We start from the raw sequence: 22,677 nt of genomic DNA on the forward strand, positions 1-22,677 counted from the left end.
TGTCACTCCTCCACCTCTCGTAGCTATCACTAGTTGATGCGCACTTTCGTTCATACACGCGCACATTACCGCCTTCTCGGTCTCCTCGCTGACTCTGCCGTCACCCCTGGAATATAAACACTGAATGAACACACTCAACAGAAAGCCTCTGTCTTATCGTTTTTTTTCCCCTTTCTCTTCCCAGTCGTTTCTCCCTTTCTTCCTCACCTCCACCTCCTCCTCTTCCTCTTCCTCTTCACTCTTTTGCTCCCCTCCTCCCGCTCTGACTGAGTAAGTGCTGCAGCATCGATGTATGTGTGAGAGAGCAGCACAGACCGAGAGAGGTGGACAAGTGTGTGTAAGCAGAGTGTGAGTGCGAACCACCGGGGGATCCTGAGCCTGGAGGGGAGCCTTGTAATGAGAGAGGGGGGCTCTTCTGCCCGTGGATGTATGCACCACCAGGACAGTGTTATTCGCAGGCGAGCGTATGTGTGCGCGTGTGAGAGACAAGTGAGTGTGGGCATGCCAGCAGCAGCGGCAGTGCGCGTGTATGTGTAACAGTGTCGTCGATCAGCGTCGGGCTCTTCGCGTTTTGCAGCCGGCGGTGCTCATCACACTTTGAGGACTGACTCATCTAGACCCGGCTTTGGAAAGCAGGAGAACGGAGGAGGAGTGAGAGTGGAGGTAGTCGTGGGAAAGACGGATGGATGGGAAGACAGGGACTCAGTTTTAGGCTTTTGAATGCTGTGGATCCCTCTAGACCATCTGAGGGTCTAGTCATTTGTGGGACGCCAGTAGCCCCAGTTATCTACCCCGCCACCGCTGCCGCCACCACCACTTCCCTTTCAAATTGGAATTGCAGACACACAGCCAGACAGGTTTCCCGAAAACTGCCAAAGACCACCACAGAAGGAAAACAAAATCTCCCCCACCCCTAAACTACATCTGACTTGAAGGAACATTTTCACTTCGCACCTGCTCAACGGACTAGGACGAGAAGGTTTCGTGACTCTTTGTGATCTTTTTCCTCCTTGATATCATTGTTCTTTTTTTTTGTGGGAGGTGGGCATAGTTGGGGGTTACAAGATCCTATTCCAGACCTCTGAGGGGTGGGGGGTGGGGGGCTAGAGCGATAAGAGGCTGGCAGAGAAGACGGGACAGACGCAGGCATGGCTCGCCTCAACTGGTGCCTGGCTGCCGTCATCAGCTGGGGCAAGTTCCTCTTCGCCTGCTTCTTTCCTCTGCGGGGGGCCAAACGAAACAAGGTAAGGCTTCACACAGTGAGAGAGAGAGAGAGAGAGAGAGAGAGAGAGAGAGAGAAGGATGCTGGGAATGGAAGACTGAGGAGGAATTCAGTGGACTTAGAGGGCAAATTCTGCACATGTAGTCTTTTGTGGCTTGCTTCGACCTTTCTTCTGCAAAGATTGGCAACAAGAGTGTGTCTGAAATCCTCACGCTGCATGAAATATTCACAAGAACAGGCCTTCCTAAGAATCGCCACGCTCAGCTGTAGCATGCACACAGCTGGCTTTGGTTAAACCATCAAATGACGTAGCTGTGAAAATGAGCTTTTGATGACCGATCGTGGACCACGGGCCTTGGAAGACCAGTTGGTGTGCCTTTCTCTAAGTGCTGTTTCAAGGTCAGTGTTACATCTCCAAGAGATCTCCAGGCAGGTGCTCCAGATAATAATGGTGGCGACAGAGATGGAATCACGGGCATCAGGTTGTGAATTTGCCTCTAGAACCAAGCACTTGGACCTCAGGGTTGATACGGGTCACCTTGCTTTTACAGCAGCAGAATGGTAATGCACCATTATTCAGTGGGGGTGAAAAAGCTCCTGATACACCCCGCACCCCCAATTCATCTAATGCTATTGCATGCCATCCTGGAAAGGAGGTTGTACGCTTTCATCCATAAGACATATTCCGATGGTCATGTGGAAGTTGGCGAATGAGATTGACCAAATGCACACTCAGTTTTATAAGCTGTAACTTCCTTTAGGACATAATCAATCATGTGTAACAACTCTCACATGTTTAAATAGCACTGTTTCCTCATGTCCACAGCCGCACACATGCGAAGACACCACACAAAATGCTTGGGGTGATCTTTTTTTTTAAGGTCATTTTCTTTCCCTGATACTTTTTTAAACTGCATAGCAGTTGTCCTAAGACTAGAAACAAATCAGCGTAACACACCGCATCCTCAGCAGTAAAATTATATGTCTCCTAGCCAGAATGCTCCCATAAGGAGAAGACACCTTTTGGAATTTTCACATGCCCTCGCATCCTTCATTTCAGTCATCGTCTTTGGCCGAACGTGCACTGTGAAAGCGTTTGATCACAGACACACATCTCAGTCAGAGGGTTTTGCAGCTCGAGCGCTGCAGTGCTGCGCTCCTGTGAGAACATTTAGAGCAGCAGTGGCGTTCCACAGTCTGGTGACGGTGGGGTTTTTTGGTCCTGGTGACACCGTAGATTGCTGCAGCCTCCCATCTCTTCAAGCCCCAACACATTCCCACCAGCGCCAATACCAGAAACAACCCCCCACCCCCACACCTCACTGCCGCAGCTCCTTATCTCTACACCCGCGCTTACTCCCCCCCACCAACCCCACCACCACCACCGTCGCACTCTCTTGTATGTGTGTGTAAATGTGTGTGAAGCTTGCTAGCGCTTCTACAATGAATCCCCCAATTCATGAGGTTTATTCAGACGCAGCTTTTGCTCAGTCCCGGCAGCACCGGCTGTGTCTTCATTGTAGAGTGAAGATTTTTTTTTTTTTGAATGACCCTAGCTTTTATTGGATGCAGTTCTTGTATCCGTACTGCAACAGGGGATAAATGCTTGTCATCAGGGATATGACTATGCATGCACTTTACATAATTAAACTATGTCATTCAAATCGTTTCAAGTAATTGAGCAATTAAGCATAACTGTCTTCTGGACTCTGTAGCAGCGTCCTCTGTATAGACTTATTTCTAGAAACTTCTATCATTAATTGAAAAAGATGGGGAAGGTAGTTGTCACTTATTTTAAGAAAACAGGCTCCACAGCAACCAAATAAAGAAACAATTTAAGATATTAGGCTTTTTTGCATCCCTCATTGGTGAGCAGGTGTGACACAAGGAAGATGTAAGGAAGCTTTAAAGTCTCTGGGGTGGGTTTGAACCCTTCCTGCTGCAGCAGATATTTTGGGTGCATTTACAGTGTGAGCATGTACTACCTCTTCCTGCCCACCAACTAAGGACCATTATCTTAAAGAATATGATTACATAATCAATGCATAAAAAATTACATAAATATTGTAGAACAAATCAGCGGCAACAGATATGAATTTAAGTCAGATATGACATGAAAGAAGGAGTTGGGTTGCAGAGTGGCTGGCAGAATCACAGCAACTGTGAGCAGGTGAAGCAGTGTGCACTATGCCCCACTGGCAATAAGACAGCCAGTTGGGCATGTAGGAGGCTATAACCTAGGCTCACCTTGACATCTTGACAGGGCGTAACTTTGTTCAACATGTTTTACCCGGGAACACCTCCACCTTATCTGAACCTGCAGGCCATCTTGGACTTTTCTGAGCTGTGTTTGCATGTTCTCCTTCTTCCAGGTTGTGTTTCACACAGGTAATTTAGTCCAAGTGTGCTAAATTGGCTGTAGATGTGGATTCGGATTAGTCTTTCTTTTTTTGGTGACTGGTTCATCCAGTGTGAACTGGGCTAGGATCAAACCCCTGCATCCCTGGTTGGATAAGCGGGTGGAAATCATATCACCAGTCTCTTAGTTATGTGTCCATTAGAGCTACAGTTTAACACCTTTAGCAACTTTTTGCACATAGAGCTTCTGTGATAGAGGTTTGTATTATCCCAGTGTTGTCTCATCTTCTGCAGTCAGCATTCACATTCAGTGAGTTGTTACTTCTGCTGCTGCCGCTCTGCCACTCCAGCTGCAGCACTAGAGCTGGTCATGTGACTGACTGCGAGGTGAAAGTGGAGAGGTATGGCTATGTGCGCCTTCCCCCCGAGGGCTGATGTGAGGTTTTCAGTTTCCATGGTAACCCGGCTCACACGGTCGCCGTGGATTGGGGCTGGGTTACTACAGGAGATGCAGCTGGGGATACTGCGGGTTTGTGCGTTTGTGACTGTGAACGTACGATGGAAGAAAGAGTCGGGAGAGTGAGGGAAGCTGTGCTGGTCGTATGTGTTACTATGTTTTGTGTTACGCATCTTCCTCTCATTCACACATATTTCCCTTTCTTTCTCTTTTCATTGACTAAACCATGTCTCACTTTCCCAATACCCCGTCCTCTTTTCCTCTTTTCCTCTCTTCCTCCTTTTATTTTCTTTCTTTATGTCCTTCTCCAGTCTCCCATCTCCTTCCTCCTATTTCATCTAGCTATCTTTCTTTTTGCTGCCTCTTCCTTTCCTTCCGTATTCCTGAGCTGTAAATTCACATCAGTCAGTCAGCTCTCTGGGCTCTGCCTCAGTAGGATATGCACAAAAACCCAATTCATTGCTTGTTGCATTTATCACATGCTCCTAACTTCCACAGCAAACAAACAAAAAAAATGTTGGCCAGCCTTGGTGAACAGCGCACAGGTACCGCACCCAGGGAATTGCAGGCTTTTGCCCTGAATGGCTCTCTGTATTCTGGGGCATTCAACGTGATGGATGCTTTGTTATTCTAGCATTAAAGCTTTAATGTGATGGATTCTCCAGCGACAGAAGAAGAGACTCCAGAGGAGTGTGGAATTCATATCTTTGACTTTTCTCTCTCTCTCTCTCTTCTCTCCTTTCCCTTTTGAATTTTTTTGTCATCTGTTTGTTCACATTAGTGGAGCTAGTGATCAAATGTCACCATCATCAGTGAAAATACACATAAATCAGAGTTCCTACAATCTTTAAAAAGGTACAGTGGTACACTAATGCCTTTAGTGTAGTTTTTTAAAGGGAATTTTACTGTCCCATGGCCTAAATCTGCTTTTCCATGGGTGCAATTCAGTGGGAAACAATGTGTGTGTGCGCATGCTTGTGTGCTGCCTGCCCGTCTGCCTGTTTCAAAGAGCTCCGGCATGTTGCAGTGGGAATAAGGGAATAAGAACCTGACCTAACTGTGCAAAAATGTTGTACTGAGAAAATCCAGCACTCCCAGTAGCGGAGCCAAAATCAATGTGCTTCGCAGGTAGTAAAGTATCACTTAAATGGCTACTCTGGCTCCATCAGAGGAGAAAGGAACAACATGAGATGCATGTGTGAGCCCCAAAATTTAAGAAATGCTTTCTGGTGCTCTTATGAGTGTGTCTCAAGGTTGGTTGAAGGCCACTAGAGGCTGCTAGCAACCCAGTTTAGACCAGTCAGCTGGAGGGAAGTGGAAGTTGTCTTGTATCAAACACAGACACTGAAATCAATTTTTAAAAAAGGAGTTCAGGACAGCCATAGAACACCCTGCAGTATTTCCCCCATGTGTCCTGTTTGCTGACATTATGTTAATAAAATACTTGCAAAGGCAGACCCACACATAAACCCACACACACACGGATTATGTGTCAGGTTAGCCTATGGATTGAGGTAACTGTTACAGTGTAAGTGATGGAGAGCAGCAGGGATCAATAGAGGGTGTTTTCTCAAAATGAATTGGCTCTTAGCCCTTTATGGATCTGACTGTGGAGTGATGTAATGCACCTCCACTGCTGATTTAATGTGGATCCAGTGCTGCGGTTTGCATACACATACATGTAGCAACCCCCTTGTCATGTGCTGTGCAATGTTTACATTCATGCAGATAGAAATGTGTGGCATAAGTGGGGGCGGTTGGAATGGGAAGATGGAAAGCCTGCACAATTTGTTAGATATGTAGTATTTAAACAACCAAAGTACTTCCACCAAAATTTACTATTCAAATTTTGTGTTTATGGGGGGCAGCCAATCCGAGTAAAGTTGTGCTCAAAGGCGGGGTAAATGAAGCAACAAACATTAGTTTCAGATAGAAATTCATTGAGGGACCAGGGCCTAGCATGTTCGAAAAGTTTTCATAGGATGTACACTTCCACTGTAAGAAAATGGAGCTAATTCCCTATAACAAGCAAATTGTCACAACAACAATGACGATATGTATATATATATATATATTTGTATGAGCAAGTATGTGCTCGAAACTCTGTATGGATACTTGGGGCTAAATGCCAAGGTCACAGTCATGTAAAGCACACCACCACTGGACCCTAGAGCAGCGGAGACTTGTTCTCTGGAGTGACGAATAACACTTCTCTATCTACAGGAGTCTGGGTTTGGCAGTTGCCAGGACAACGGTAGTTGTCAGACGAACTCTTAATGCTTTAGCATGCCAAGATATTTTGGACAATTTCATGCTTCTAACTTTGTGGAAACAGTTTGGGGATTGTCCCTTCCTTGACTGGCCTGAACAAAGTCCTGACCTCAACACGACAGAACACCTTTGGGATGAATTAGAGCGGAGACTGTGGGCCAAGCCTTCTCGTCCAACATCAGTGCTTGACCACCCAAAAGCACTTCTGGAAGAATGGGCAGAAATCCCCATAAACACTCCTAAACCTGCGAAAAGCCTTCCCCAAAGAGTTGAACCTGTTAAGGCTGCAAAGGGTGATCTGACTTCATGGGATGTCACTCAAGTTTATATGTGTGTGAAGGCAAACTAGTGAATACTTTTGGTATGCTACACCAGGTCAACTAGACTGGCAATTTTAGGACTCTTTTAAATATGGTACTATTAAACACTTTTATTGGAATACATGTTAAAAATAGACAAGAACAGACAAGACGAGAAGGGTCTTAAGGGGAAGTGAATTTCTGGTGTCATACTAGTTTGTGCATCGCTCCCTTAGCTGCATTAATTATGACCATTTGTGGGTTTTTTTTTTCAATGTTTCTTCCATAACTGAACCCAGCTTTGTGGGGAAAATTGCTAGCCTAGCACTTTTGGGACATCGGAACGAGGCTTAATACTAATTTTGCCACATGTTAACTATTGGGAGCATATGTGCACCTCGGCTCCTGAAGGACGTACGCATGAGGTTGCATGTGCAGCGACAGAAGCGGGTACCTGCTTTTTTTTTTTTTCCATGTAAGCTGTTTACCTGGCCTCCCTCAGCTGTGTCATGACAGCTGGTGAGTCCTGCAGTTATTTTGGAGTAGAGAGCGAGAGGATCTGGAAACAGGAAAGGGGGTTGCCGATGAAAAATTGAAGTGACATTAGCGCAGACATGAGCGAGCATGCTTGCAGAAGAAGAGAGGTGGAGGGGGAAGAGAGGTAAGGTATGCCATGTAAGGAAGCTGAAGGAGGGCGGAGGGTGGTCAATGAATAGAGTGTATATGTGTGTGGAGAGGAGGGAAAGGAGGGGTTAACAAGGATCATTTGAGGAGAAGGGAGTTTTGGAAGGGAGAGGGAAAAAAATGAAGACTCACCTCCCCCTTTGCTCCACGGAATAACGTTACCACACTTCAAGAAGGCAGGAGTGAGTGAGAAGGAGCAGGGATAGAAGCAAGAGAGGGAGGGAGCTCACATGAGAGAGACAGACTTAAGGCCATCAGAGTGAGAAAAACGAGAGCAGGGTTTGCTTCCCCGCCCTCGGTGCACCTCGCACTTCTGGCATGGATTTATGCGGCCTGTGTGGAACTGCCGGGAATTTCTGGGAATACTGTGGATTTCAGCTGTGAGGCTGGGGAGCCCCCTCGAGTGGCATCTTTTTTGCAGGATGCCCTCCGTGTCTCTGCCGATGCCCTCTGCTCTGGCAGGGAGGGCCAGGACCTGGGTTTGCCTCTCCTGCATGTTTTGGGTAAGAGATTGGAGAAGGGCATGCGTGCAGGTCTCAGGCGTCAATCTTTCTGTAAGCAACAAAAGAGATGTGATATTTGGCAGAGGTGTTTCCAAATGTGAAGTTTTACTTATCTTTTTTTTTTTTTTTAACATGCTCTGTGACATTTCTAGATGTTGTCATGTGGGTGGTTGTGTTTACACGTGGTGGGTGAAAGTGTGGACAGTTCAGCTCAGCTGCTTCCTCTGTTTTACGTGTTTAACGTAGCTGGAAGTTGGAAGGTGACTGCTCCAAAATTTAAAGGTCTAATGGCCCTTTAATCCACCCTGAATGTTAGATCCCTCCTCTAGCGTCTTTTATATTTTTTGGTTACTAAAGGTCAAGCTCATCCCATCGGATAGCTGCACGGCAGTCAAACCCACAGCAGTCCGCTTTATGCTGTGATGCATTCAGGGATAATCTAGTTGACTGCTCAGTGGCGACTTACATCGCCATGTCCACGCGGCCTCGGCATTAGAGCTATTTCTGGGTTCTCCTGTATAATTTAATCTGCTGCTGCTCACTTCTTCTCCTATCATGGACTGACTGAGTGTGTCAGGAACCAGGGGCAGAAACCAAAATACCAACAAAACAGAAAAGAAATTAAGCAAAAGTTGGGCAGGCCAATCCCTGATGTGGGGAAACATTAGAAACAAGAATTTCTCTCTTGCATAGTTGCATAAAATCAGATTAGATTCAAACAGTTCTTCCTAAACATGTGAAATGTGGCGTTTTTGAAATGACAGCTTTTCCATGTTGATATATTGACACATCAGATGCTTAAGCTTTTTACAAACCTAGCTGCAGCACCACCTTTATTGGAGAAGGAGATGAATTTCTTGCTTTTTGGGGGTGTTTGTGTAATGTATACACACTGCTCAATGATTGCACCCAAGTGTTAAATGAGGCATCTGCCCTACTTTTCTGTAGCTTGCAGCAGAGCAGAGAGCCATTTAGATGCAAGGGGAAAGAGGCAGAGCGGAGGAAAAGCTCCCACGCACTCAAAGTGAGGCATTGAGTTGTCCAGATGCAAAGCTTCCAATTCCAATATTATCACATCCACAAAAGGAGACGAGGGCTGAAAAGGGAAGGAGAAGGAAACGGAGATGAATGTCGTGAGGCGTGACGTTAGCAGAGGGAGGAAAGAGGAGTAACGAGCAGAGGCTGAGTGACGTGCAAGAAGCAGGTTCTAAGAAAGCTCCTCAAATACACGCTATTAATAATTTATCAGCCCCACGCACACAGGGAGAATATTAGATTTGACATCCTGACAGAAACAGCCACAAATGCGGGCTAGTTCCTATAGGACTGGCCAAACACTTCTGTGAGCTCATTACTGCTCTACAATATGCTAAGGAACCCTGCTAAGAATAACAACAACTGTTATTTGACACAGCAGCCGGCGGTATATTTTTCAACAAATTTGCAGAAGAATTTCCTGCCCGTGTTTATCGGAGTGCAACCAGGGTACCCCAGGGTTTATGGACAAGCTACTTTGCACTGTTGCATGTTGGACTGTAGACCGCCACTCTCTGCTTCATTCTTATTGGTTGTCTTTGCTAACACTTACAGTGTCTTTACTAAGCAACATCTTGGTATTGCTTTTTCATAGTGTAGTCACTTTGGAGCCAAAGACCAGTGGTTCCAAACCTTTTCATACCATACACCCAATCAGAAAGACTAAAAAACCCTTTCTTAATAACATCTTACTTACTTTTACCTGGAGCTGAACAACTTTCAACTTATTATGTATGAATTATACTCACTTATCAACTATAAGCTTACCTTTTCATCCACTCACCCACTACTTGTAACTACTGTAACATTTAACAGCTATTAATGTCATTACACCTAGTGGCCCGTTTGAGCCATTATGTTTGTTCTTGCTAAGCTGGAAGTAGCTACGGTGCTGTCATCCATTGCTTTGTGAAGTCCTGTTTTGAAGATGACCATTTTGACTATAGCCATCTTGGTGTGTTGATGAAGGACGTAATGAGAGGGATGAAGCTGACAGTATAACTGCCTCCTTGGTGAAAGACAAAATTACCAAACAATGACATGATGAATAATTCAGTAGCACTCTAAATTAGTGACTGAGCTCATAAATACATGTAAGGAAAGTAATTAGAGAGATCAAGTTTATTAAGAACTTTTTTGTCATAGACGTCCATAGAGGTTTTTCATGTGAAGTCAACTGCACATTGCTCAAGAGTTGCCCTCCAACCTAATGTACGGAGCCCCGCAGGGGACATGGGAGAAAAAAAAATTAAGACGGACTTTTGCGAGATCTCGCAAAACAAACTCGGGATCTCGCAAAACTTTTGCGAGATCTCGCAAAAGTTTTAGCCGCATTCTTCGCCCTTCGACCTCCCGTTAGCTCGAAGCTAATGGGAGGTCGAGACCTACTACAGCCGGGAGGAACACCGCTTTCCCGGCACATCGTGCCTCGACCTCCCGGTCGGCTTTGAGCCGGCGTCCGAAGAATGTTGTGAAGGAAAGACGACTATTCCCAGACTGGTTGGTGAGAGTTCCTGAAGGTTCCTACCTGTTGCCAAGTGAAATGAGTCTCAAATAGGGTGCAAATCAGAATTGAACAATGTTCATCTTCGAAGTAAAATCTGTTCCTCACTGGTATAGATGACATGTTTTGAAAGCCACAACTTTTACTTTGAAGACTAATGATGGTCCCTGTTTCTGGTTTGTGTCACATTTTTCAAAGTCTCACTACTATTTGAAAAGTCCCTGGCAAGTATGTGCAGACAAGCCAGTGTCTATAATGCAAACTATGGACAACCACAGCAATCTGCTAGCCAACAAAGAAATCACGTAGAGATATTTGCCAACCAGCCAGGGAATACACATTTTTCCAAAGCAATGAGTGGTTGTCAGGGAGTAACAAAGTGGTCTGTAGGCCTGTGGGCCTTATTCACTTTACCCTGCATCGTTGCCACCATGATTGTCACGCTAGTGGTGGACAGGTTGAAGGTGGCTAGCGGTCGTGCAATTAGCTGTAACTATTAACTCCCCAAAGTTTTGGGGACTGATTATGTCTCTCTGTTTGTACCTGATCGTATTTTTTGCAGTGAGGCAAACGGTAGCCACCTCCACGTGTTTTTCCGGTGCACATTCAAAGTGTAAGTTTTGCGGTCCTCTAGTGGGCCGTACAAAAATACTGAGGGTTGTAAAAAAAAAAAGTGCTTTAAAATATTTACAATACAAGCACAGTATCAGAAAGAAGATATTATTTATATATTGTGTATTGTGTTTTTTCTTTTTCATATTTTCATTTCTTTCTTTCGTTTTTTTGTTGACTGCTGCTAAAAATCAGAGATGGGCAGTAACGCGTTACTTGTAACGCGTTACTGTAATCCGATTACTTTTTTCAAGTAACGAGTAAAGTAAGGGATTACTATTGCAAAAACGGTAATTAGATTACCGTTACTTTCCTGTAGGAACGCTGCGTTACTAAAACTGTGATTTTTTTGCCAGAATGTCTCATGACAGTGACATAAGCGAGTGCGACATTCGTGACAACAGCTGTGTGCAGATCAACAATGGATCATATATCGAGTGCGGGAGAGAGTATGAGCGTGCAGCGTTTAAAGCGTGGAAGTACTGACCTTACTTTAAGTTTGATTCCATAAAAAGTGACAAAAACATTAGTGTCCGTTGTGCGTGGGAAGAAAACTTCTTTTTACAGCCAAAAAAACCCCCTAAACTTCCAAGCAAGCACCGAGTAGCTACGACGTAATGGGAAACTCACAGAGAAACTCGCGGATTCTTCCACTGACCGCCGCGGCACACCTGCACCAGGGTAAACCTCCACCTAACTGAGTGTAAACACAAAAAAAAAAAAAAAAAATTTATTTTATGTGCTGGAATGTGCAGAAAATAGGTTTAAATATTAAACAAATTTCTTCCAGTCAGAGAATGTTGCATATAATTAAATTTTTGCTTGATGCATAAAGTTAAAAGATTAAAACTAATAAAACAAGTTTTAAAAAGGGACTTTTCCATTTGATTACATTTTGTATGCTGGATTATGCAGGAAACGTAGAATTGGGCTGAAAGAGCTATCACTTTATCACCTATTCAGGTTGTAAATCGTGTTTTTAAAAAGTAACTAAGTAACTAAGTAACTAAGTAATTAATTACTTTTGAAAATAAGTAATCAGTAAAGTAACGGGATTACTTTTTTGGGGAAGTAATCAGTAATTAGTTACTGATTACTTTTTTCAAGTAACTTGACCAACACTGCTAAAAATTGTGATTGCAAATTTTACAGAGTACTTTGTAACACATCACATAGCAAACCTGCCATGATTTAAGCACTGCTCAATTTCCTTCTGTGTTGTAGTCCAGTACATGGCAGCTGATACACTATAAGGAAAGATGTATGGTAGATCCATCATGCCTCCAGTTGTCTAACAGAGTCCTTTATTGACTGAACAGAATCCCCAGTGAGCTCTGAAAATCAATCCGGCTTTGATTGGACCGTTACTGCCTGCCACGCCTCTGTGTGTGTCACCTCTGTATTGTGTGTGTGTGTGTGTGTGTATGTGTGTGGCCTGGTTGTAATAACAGTGTGTCTACTATCCCTGCTTAGTAATTAACATGTGTTGAGTGAGGAGATTCTTGAGAGATTAATCTCTTTCAGCGTCTGTATGTGTGGTATCTAATTCCCCACAGCATAATGTTTAGCCCTTTTATATATAAAAGTCCAGAAAAAAGCAGGTCAAGCTTGAATAAGGTTTTTAGTCAGACAACAATCTAATAGTTTAAGATTTTTCAAAAACACCAACAATGCATTGTGTCTATTGTATAATAAAGATTGTTTCATTGATTATATGAGAATGAAAACTATTACAGTAAACATGAAATACTTTAATAAACCATCCAAAAACCATCCTTCTAACAATCCGCTTAATTAAGCATAAGTTTGTATGCAGCCATCTGGGCTGGGGCAGCATAAGCCAGAGTTCTCCAACTGTTGATACCAAACCTGGATGGGTGGGTTGCATCAAGAAAGGCATCCAGGGAAAAAAATCTTTCCCTAATGAAACATTCCAATCATCAAGAGAGTCCTGGATTAAGTAAAACCATCTGGCTAACAGGAAGCCAGTGAAAACTGTGCTACCTTGGCTGAAGACATTTGACCTTTGAAAGTGCTGAGGGAGAAATATGGGTAATGTCAACAGGAGCTTCAGTTTGTCTTTGTGGATCTAGAGAAAACATATTATAGGGTGGCAAAAGAGGAACTGTGGTACTGCATGAGGAAGTTGGGACTGTCAGAGAAGTATGTGAGGGTGGTGAAGGACATGTATGAGGACAGTGAGAAAGTGGTGAGCTCTGTGGTAGGAGTGACAGATAGATTAATGGGGTTACATCAGGGATCGGCTCTGAGCCCTTATGTTGGACGGGTTGACCGATGAGGTCAGGCAGGAGTCTCGTTGGACTATGATGTTTGCAGACGACATTGTGATCTGTAGTGAGAGTAGGAAACAGGCGGAAGAGAGCCTGGAAAGGTGGAGCTTTGCTCTGCAGAGAAGAAGAATAAAAGACAGTACAATATGTGGAAATGAGAGGGAGATAGATCTAACAAGGAGCAGAGGTAGTTAAGGTAGATGAGTTTAATATCTATGATCAACCATTCAATGAAACAGACAGAGAGTTGAAGAAGAGAGTGAAGCAGAGACAGGGTGGACTTGCCCTCCTTGAGGAACCAAGACATGCAGAGGGTTGGTGTGATACACTATAAGGAAAGATGGAGGAAGCTCTAAGGGTTAGGATGAGATGGAGGCAGATAATCTACTCCTAAAGAGAGCAGCTAAAAGATGAAGAATTAAGTCCTATTTAAAGGGCTTTTCTGTGACTTCATCACCTGCTGTATTATTTGAAGTAATTTCCAAACTCCATTGCTTAAGATCAATGAAAACGTTCCACATGGTTGTGATATTTGCTGTTTTGATGTCGATACCCACCTCCAAATGACATGAAACTGCACTCAGACCTAGTTTTGGTTTAACAGTCTCCAAAGGGACCCCATGTCCTGTTCAGCTGCCACACGGACTGACTGTCCTCAGCCAGAAATCCCTCCAACCAACTCTCATCGGAGTTTTCTCCATGCTCTCGTTTTCGAACCAGTGCATTTGCACTTGTGTGCGTCTGTGTATGTATATATGCATCGAGGCGTGCGATACTGTATCTTCAAGACTCAGACTGTCCTCAGAGAGTGTAGCTGTCACTCTGGCTAAACAATTCTCTGTGTATCTGTGACCAGGTGATTTATATCCAATGTGACTGGTTGCCTTCCTCCAGGCCCTTGGGCTATCACCAGCTAGCCCTTGACCCAGCTTCAGCACACTTCCCCTGGGTACTGTGCACTACTCTGCCCCCGCTTCTCATCCCTGAGTCTGAATGTCTGCCTGTAAAGTTTAATGGATTCTGGCTGGGATGTTGCACATCAGTATGTGGATCATTCAAACATCAAAAAGTGTTTAAGGTTATAGGTGGCCATTTGGGAATAAAGATGTAGAAATAGATGAATTAATAAAAATACTGTATGACAAAAAAGACAGCAAATCAAGCGTGTCTTCCATTTAGCATTTTCATGATGAGTCAGTAGTGAAAACCAGCAAATCCAATGAATTTAATATTTCATAATTAAATAAAAAGAATATCCTAATTATATTTTTTTAAATAATTGGTTAAAGTGGTCTATATAACATTAGCTAATCATTGCTGCATCGATTGTGAACATCTGGATGGATACCAGTGTTTTCCTACAAAACTATACTAAAACTTTCTTCCCTTGTGAGGGAAACAAAGAAATCTTTAATCTAAATCTAATCTAAAAAATAAGTGACCCACCTTAAACCAGAGTCATGATAAACAATATATATGCGTGTTTTTTCCTGAGTGGTTTCATCACGTTTACTAAGGACAGCAAGCTGTGCAGAACTGATGTAACACAGCTACCATATCCACATGGTTAAATGCTGTTTCACTCGCTGGGCCCACGTCCTCATTTGAGGTTTGACAGTGTTTTAGTAGATAAAGGTGAATGGCTTGGAGATGAAATGAGCTGCAGTTTGGAGAAGGCCTCGAAGGGGTTTGGCGGTGGCTCCCAAGCCTAGCAGATCCCCATGTACTAAATAGAAGTGAAGAAGTTAAAGAATTGAAAAGGGAAGGGAGGGTGGGCCACGTAAACGAGAACAAACAGCTTGTAGAACTGGGGGATAATATATAGATGAGAACCGGAAGGAGTGTGTTTGGAGGCGTGGTCCTGCTTCTGAAATTCAGGTACTTTATTTCCAATTCACTTGCTAATATTCAACATCCAAAAGCAATATGTGATTAACATATATTGATTCTGTAGATGTTAAAAAAAATCAATAAAAAGTAATAATAAAGATGCAAATTCCCCATCACCCCACATTCCAACATTCTCTAAGTGTATCAAGTAATATCCCCAACACCATTACACCACCAACAACAATCTGAACTGCTGATCCAAGGGATTTATCCATGCTTTCATGCTGCTAACACCAAATTCTGACACTACCAGCTGACGGTTGCAGAAATAATTGAGATTAATTAGACCAGGCGATGATTTCTCAATGTTCTGTTGTCCAATTTTGGTAAGCCAATAACTCAGATTCCTGTTCTTGGCTGACAGGAGTGGCACCCAGTGTGGTCTTCTGCTGCCTATCTGCTTCAAGGACTATTGTGTTGTGCATTCAGAGATGCTCTTCTGCATACCTATATGAGTGGATGTTTGGATAACTGTTACCTTCCTATCAGCTCGAAGCAGTCTTTGCATTCTCTCTTTTTTGAGTTGCTACTGTAGACATTGGTGTTTACGGGCAGTTGAACAGGTATACCTGATGAAGTTGCTGATGGGTATACACGACAAACAAAATCAGCAAACACTCACATTTGCTGAGATGAAAATAATATATGTATTTTTTTTATATAACTGCAACAGTCAATAGCTTAAACTGCTAAAGCTACTGCTAGTTGACTAATGAATTAATCAGACATTAATAGCATCTATAAGTAGTAGAAGTAGCAGAAAGCTGCAAATTGAAGGTATATGAAAGAGAGCATCTTCAACAACATGCACAAAGTTGTAATGCGCATTTCCACATTTACATTTCAAAGCTGCATCCTTGTTGTGTTCTTGTCCTGTACTCGCTGTGATTACGTGTTTGTTTGCTTTTTAATCCCCAGAGATGGACTCAAAGAGAGGAGAGCTCATTAGCAAACATGGATTCTAAGTTCATTAGCAGCTGACTAATGATTATAAGCAGCTGAGACTTCATGATCGCAGCCCAATGATCTTTGTGTCTCTCAGTCTGCACCTTGTATTGATTGTATTGCGAGCTCGTGGAAACAGTATTCGCCCACAGGTTCACGCACAGATATACATGTTTCTAGGCTGCACACACATAAGCAGTGAGGAGAACGGAGACACATACCCACACACACACAAGTGTTCCTCAACTTGCTGATGCTTGATGTTGGGATCTACTACAATCTGGCAACTGGCCCACAGTGTCAGTGAGTCCGCTGGGGTTGTCGGCTTCAGCAGTATAAATAAAATATCTTGAACTCCTGTCTTTTGTGTGTTCTTTTACATTGATTCATATGCCCACAGTGTATAGAGGTAGACAGGAAAGGATATATTTGGTCTGGTTTTGTTCTTAAAGTGTTGTTTGAGTAAACTATGTCTGTAGATTGTAACAGTCTCTGATTATGGGCACTTCTGTCCTGGCAATCACTAATGTAGCCATAATCACAGTGAAGAAGGCCCCTTGGGGGTTATAACCAGAATAATGACTATCCTGATAAGGCATTTCACGCTCCCTTCTGTTATTTACTATAAAAGGAAATGTTCATAAATGTTGGGGCACGGCACAACATCGCATCAAACTGACAAGGATCATTTTGGGAAACCTTAGTTTTGTGCTGCCTAAAGCTGGTGAAAGAAGCAGAGCAAAGCTTCTTGAGGACTGATGATAGCCAAAGTGCTAATTTCAGCTGTTTGATATGCCATCTGTGTGTCTGAGATCGCAGTTTCAGAGAGAGTTCGAGAGTGGAGGCTGGCAGCAGGAGCAGAGTTTACAGTGAGGTGATGCAGAGTTTAAATGTGAACAAAGTCTGACGCTGACAGAAATATTCAAAAGGATTCATGGCTCACCAAAGTTGGACAATAGGAAATTGGAAAAATCTTGCCTGGTTTGAGGAGGTTCGATTTCTGATTGATATCAGACATCAGATAGTAGGGTCTGAATTCGGAACAAATAACATGAAATCATGTTTCCATCCTGGCTTGTGTCAGCGGCTCAGCCTGGTGGTGTAATGGTGTGAGAGATATTTCCTTGGCACATTTTGGGCTCCTTAGTTCCAACTGAGCATTGTTTATGACCTTTATGGCCAGGATAATACAGTGTACCATCTTCTGATGGGTGCTTCCCCACAGAATAACACACCATGTCTCAAAACTCAAATCATCTCAAACTGGTTATTTGAACTTGAAGATGTGTTCACTGTTCTCAAATGCCCTCCACAATCACCAGATCTCAGTCCAACAGAACACCTTTGGGATGTGGAGGAACAGGAGATTCACATCATGGATGTACAACTGCGAAATCTACAGCAACTGCATGATGCTGTCATGTGAATATGGAGCAAAATCTCTAAGGAGTGTTTCCATCCCCTTGTCAAATCTAAGCTATGAAGAATTACACTAATAATTACACAAAAGGTGCTGTTTAGCTGAGTCTTAGGAAATGGGAATTTGACTCATACTATGGCCTAAAACTCACAATATCTCACCTGGTACTCTGATGATGGTGACAACTGTTTCTTCTACCTCTTGGGAGAGTGTCACTTTTATGAAACTGCTATGATAAATTGCTGCAGGGCTCTTTAAACAAAAAACAGTGAACAACTAGTCTTTGAGATAAAATGTAGAGTCAGCGGTTTGTTCACACAGTCTCAAAAACAGCAATGTAGAAAAATGTCTGAAATGAAGACCGCAAAAGTGCAAGTGGTTTGCGTCTGTATGATTGGAAAAAACTGATTAGTTAACATTACATAAAGATCTTAGGTTGGGTTAAAATACACAATTTTATGTTAGAAAGCCGCAAGTACTACCTGTTCTACACACAACAACACCTGACTGTATTTTACATGCAAAAACTCAAGTAATACTTTAGTATTTGACTTGCGTAGTGTACTTAAGTACTTAAGTCACATGTTACATGCAGCAGAGTACAAGTATATTTAAAGTATGAAAGCATCAGATAAACAAACGTAAGACTGAATTCCGTGAAAATGATCACAAATAGCGTATAGAAGTGTTTCCTGCTCTTCACTCAGATTCTGGTAAAGACATCAGCTTCAGTAAAGAGTTATTGAACAATCCATTGCACCGCCATAGCTTTCATGTGTTTAGGAAAACTTTTTTTCTACAATAAGTAATTGCTCAAAGCATGTAAATGCTGTCACAGACTCTTATATACACACATTACAAATGTCATCCTGGTCCTGTAGTTTCTTTTTATGTTTCTCCCTCTTGTTTGCTCCCGCTCTATGTCTCACAAAGGCGCCCATTGTTCCTGACCGAATTTCAATTTGGTTGAAATTGAAAGCAGGTGTGGCTCTGCTTTTTCATCTTGTGGGGGGTGCTGGGCTTTTCTATTTCTGTGGGCCTGTTCCTCATGCTCGTTTCATTGAATCATTGACTGGTTGGTAACCCCCCCCCCCACAGTTGGTTTTTTTTTTTTTTTTTTACATAATGAGTCATTTGCTCCATCTGTCCGACTCATCTATCAGCCAGGTAGTCACTCATTTGGAAAATCATGTCTCATTTCTGTCTCACATGGCATTGCTGATAAGCATTCTGCACATTTTGTTAAATATGATGCAGAAAACCCCTAACCTTCGGGTAAAAATGTCTCCAGCTACTAACTTTAATTTCTAAATGATTGTGTTTACTTCACTATTGTCTCTTGGAGATGTTTATTGCACATAGGGGGACACTTGCTGAAAAATTAATTAGCTCCAGGATTTGTGTCAAATTACATCATTATCCAGGATAATACTGCACATCTTTGTTCCTTCCTCCAACCATTCTTTCAATTCACGCAGAAAGACTTTCCTCTGACTGTGCTATAAGTGGAACCATATGTGGAGGTCTGCATGAATATGGGAATGAAGCTGGATGTGGGGACATTTATGTTCCTATATATGTGTGTGTGTGAGAGAGAGATTCCAGATTTGAACATCTGGGATTTATGGGAAAAGGGTGCCTTCTGAGCTGCCAGATGTAGCAGCTCAAAAGGCACCTTGCATAAACAGGATGTGTCGACTACAAACACGTACCCTTACACTGAGGCTTTCTTCTCTTGACAAATATTGGTATAAATATGTGTAGGCTCTCTGTAAAGGGCTTCTTGAGTTTGGTGCCATACTTTATTCAGACAGAACTGGTGACCATAGATGGGCTATAGATGGCTATATGTTTCATTTTCTTATATCATAATAAATAATAATAAAAAAATAGCCAGAAAAACAGGTTCAATATATCTTGATGTAAGAAAGATATAGTAAGATTTAAGCTACGTACCCTACAAAAATATTACCTATGCCCCAGTTGTGTTTCAGCACACGGTAGTAATTTTTTAGTAAATGTAATATGAGAGCTTCCATTTTATTAGGTTTTAAAATGTAGCCTCTTGATAATGTAAATGTAGCATATTCACAGCATTGTTTTTCTTACACTTTTACATTAATATTATATAACGAAGGAAAATTATTTCTGTGCTTCTTAACGGATTTTGTAGCTACAAGCTAGCTAAATGTATCAAGGCTAAAATATAGTTTTTAACATAAACAGCCTTAACATTTTAACTTAATATAGTATTCAAATTAACTAACCTTTAATTACGTTTTGGTTATTTAAAAAACTGTAGTGTCAGTATGACCTATATACAAAATATGGACAAAGCCACTGTGACATTAGCAATTTGATGCATGGTCTACCTTTTTGAAGCTTTGAGTTTGGCATTTTGGCCAAACTTCATTTTTAGTAGCAAGAAGTGAGAAAAGGCTGGAATGTTAAGTCATGAGCTAATGCTAAAGTAGCCTGTTGATCCAGGGATCCAAACTATTCAGAAGGCTCTAAATGGTGCCAACACCTCAAATTGCTAAGCAGCCACAGATTTATGTAGCTAATGGCTGTTAACTTGTTAGCAAATGATTTATATTTTTTGCAAACGATGCAAAGCAATATTAGCAGTCAGCTGGTTTGTCTTTCTGCCAATTACTTTCTTTTAGCTTTGTATTTGGCTTAGTTCATAGAAGTTTTTCTATTTTTTTTTTTCCTGGGCAGATGCAGTCAAGCAAAAAAAAAAAAAGTTTTCACATAACTCAAAACAGTGCTGTAAAAAACTATGTACACCTATACTGCCTCCATAGGAATTAAGAGAATCAGTAGTAGTCATCTGCTGCTAATCAAATGTGCTTGTTTCCTGATCATCAGCAAGTGAGATAAATATCCTGATAAAATCAGAATTTCTTGCAGCTCGCAGGTCTGGGGCAATGACACAACGCAAAGGCAAGACATCAGCAATTATCTTATTATAGAGAGTCATAAGACTATTTTCAAATAATCTGCGGTCCACCATTCTGCAATGAGAAAGTGGAAAACATTCAGTAAATCTTCTAATCTGCACATCTTCCCAGAACAAATTCAAGGTGCAATCAACATGTTATATCTCAAATTCTCAAAATTAGAAAAACAACAAAAAAATATGGCTTATTTGGAAGGATTTCCTCTATTTCTCTCTAAAAGGTATTTTTTTAGAATGACTTAGGTTTGCAAAGCTGCATCTAAACAAACCACAAAACCTCTAGAACAATGTCCTTTGGACAGACGAGACCAAACAAAGCATATGAACACAAACACCGCATACCGACCATCAGCACGGTGGTGGAGGGGTGATGATTTGGTCCACAGTCACTGCGTCAACTATGACCTCCTTTATATACCAACTTAAGCCTGGGCACACTGGTTCATGCGACAAGATGATCACTTCAGCAAATCTGTCACAGAATGGCTGAAAATGAAAACAGTCAAGGTGCTGCAATGTTCTAGTCAAAGTCCAGAACTCAACCTAACTGAAATGCTGGACATTAAGTGAGCTCTGCATAAATGAATTCAAACCTCAATAAACTGAAGTAACGGTGCATAGAAGAGTGGGCTAAATTTCCTCCACAATGATCTGAGAGACTGATAATGTCATACAGAAAACAATAACTTCAGGTTATTGCTGCTAAAGGTGGTTCCTCACAATACTTTAATATACTCTTCAAGTCCTGCCACGTGTGGGTATCCATGTGAATCACTGTGAATATAAAAGCAAGATGCTTTCTCGAAATACACGAAGCAGTCATCCAAGATACAAACGATACAAATTTGTCTGTCACCAACAGTCCAGCATGTGCATATATGTGGATTGATATAAATGACTTTTATGCGTGTTTTCCAGGACTAGTTCGTGTTCATGTATAATTTCTGATCAGAAGGACAGAACGATGCCTTTGAGAAAGTCGTCCCCCCTCTCCTCCTCCCACATCTTTGCTCTAAGTGGGGTCGCGGTCGAGGTAGCGTAGTGATGCTTTTCATTAGCTAAGTGCAACTGGGGGAGAAGAGCACACAGCCTTGATTTACTGGGCCTCCTGTCTATATGCCAGGACACACATACTCAGAGAAACGCCTCCTCTCCTCTTTCAGCCTGTCCACTTTGAACCATTATTCCCTCTATTTTTTCCTCCAGATCCATCCATTTCCCTTACCTTGAGCCTCTCTTTTTCTGTCTCGGTTTCTCTGTCTCTCCACATAACTTCCTTTTCCATTTTCTCTCTCAAGCCTGTCGTGGGAGTCTCCTTCTAGCACGACACAGAGGACAGCTTTCTTTCTCTTTTACATTGCTGTCCTCAGCTGTGTGCTAAAAATGTCAAAATGCATTTTTTTAGGGTCATCACAATACCACTGAAAGTAACATCAGCTTTCCATAATGCTGAAAAGAAGGCGTTTTGCTTGGGTTTACTGTTGTATTCATGAAAAAGCATGATTCAAGTTGGATTTTTTTTTCAACTTGAATCAACTTGAGGTCAGATCACCTCGTGGTTTGTAAAAGGATGTAGACAATGTAAATGCTCTGGTAAACCTTAATATTTTTATATGCTGGTGCTGTCAGGTTTCAGCAGAGATTACCAACATCCTGAACGTTAATTTCTTGGCAAAACTTTAGCTTCACAGGAAGCAAGTTGTTTCATACCATATGATACAGTCTGTCATGGAAGATTAAGAAACTGATGGCATTCATTACTGAAGCAGCTTTTTGATTACATGCCTAAGTGTGAGCTTGAGATATATTTTTCATTCCTAGAAAAGAAAAAAAGAAAAAAAAAGAAACTCAGAGAGTCGTTTCATTTGTAAACGCATGATCTCTTTGCTCATTACTAGCCATTTCAGGTGCTGAGGCCCTTCCCCTCTTTCTTCTTCTTTTTTTTTTTTTTTTAAAAAAAAAGTTGAATCCCAGATGCTACCTGGCAGAAATCCAAGTGACATTTGCACTTCTGTTGTCTCGATATTCACAGTGGGCCCGTGCGCCAGGCTGTGCATTCATGTTTATACGTGTGTGTGTGTGTGTGTGTAAACTTGTGGTTGTATGTTTTTTCTCCCCCAGCCCATCTATCATTGTTTGACAGGACATGTTGACCCCAGTTGCTGTGGCAGCCAGGTAACCATGGCACCTGACTGTGACACAGCTGGTTGCGTCTGATTGGTTT

The 22,677-nt window shown here is 42.3% G+C and overlaps 1 protein-coding gene across 4 annotated transcripts in view; it reads left to right on the forward strand.

Annotated features, from left to right (window-relative positions):
• Positions 1–301: 301 nt before the first annotated feature.
• Positions 302–22,677, forward strand: part of LOC146361404 (tensin-1-like) — a 121,638-nt gene continuing 99,262 nt past the window's right edge. The window contains exon 1 of one of the 4 annotated variants that reach the window (XM_084921928.1): positions 302–1,244. In XM_084921928.1, coding sequence (XP_084778054.1) covers positions 1,149–1,244 — 96 coding nt within the window. In that variant the 5' untranslated portion in view covers positions 302–1,148. Of the gene's footprint in view, positions 1,245–7,537; positions 7,795–22,677 lie in introns of those variants that run through there. The other 3 variants (XM_084921924.1, XM_084921923.1, XM_084921927.1) reach the window with 3 other exon arrangements.

Source organism: Perissodus microlepis, chromosome 23, assembly GCF_051167445.1.
Source record: "Perissodus microlepis isolate ML-2025 ecotype Zambia chromosome 23, ASM5116744v1, whole genome shotgun sequence".
In the NCBI taxonomy this organism is placed as follows: Eukaryota; Metazoa; Chordata; class Actinopteri; order Cichliformes; family Cichlidae; genus Perissodus; species Perissodus microlepis.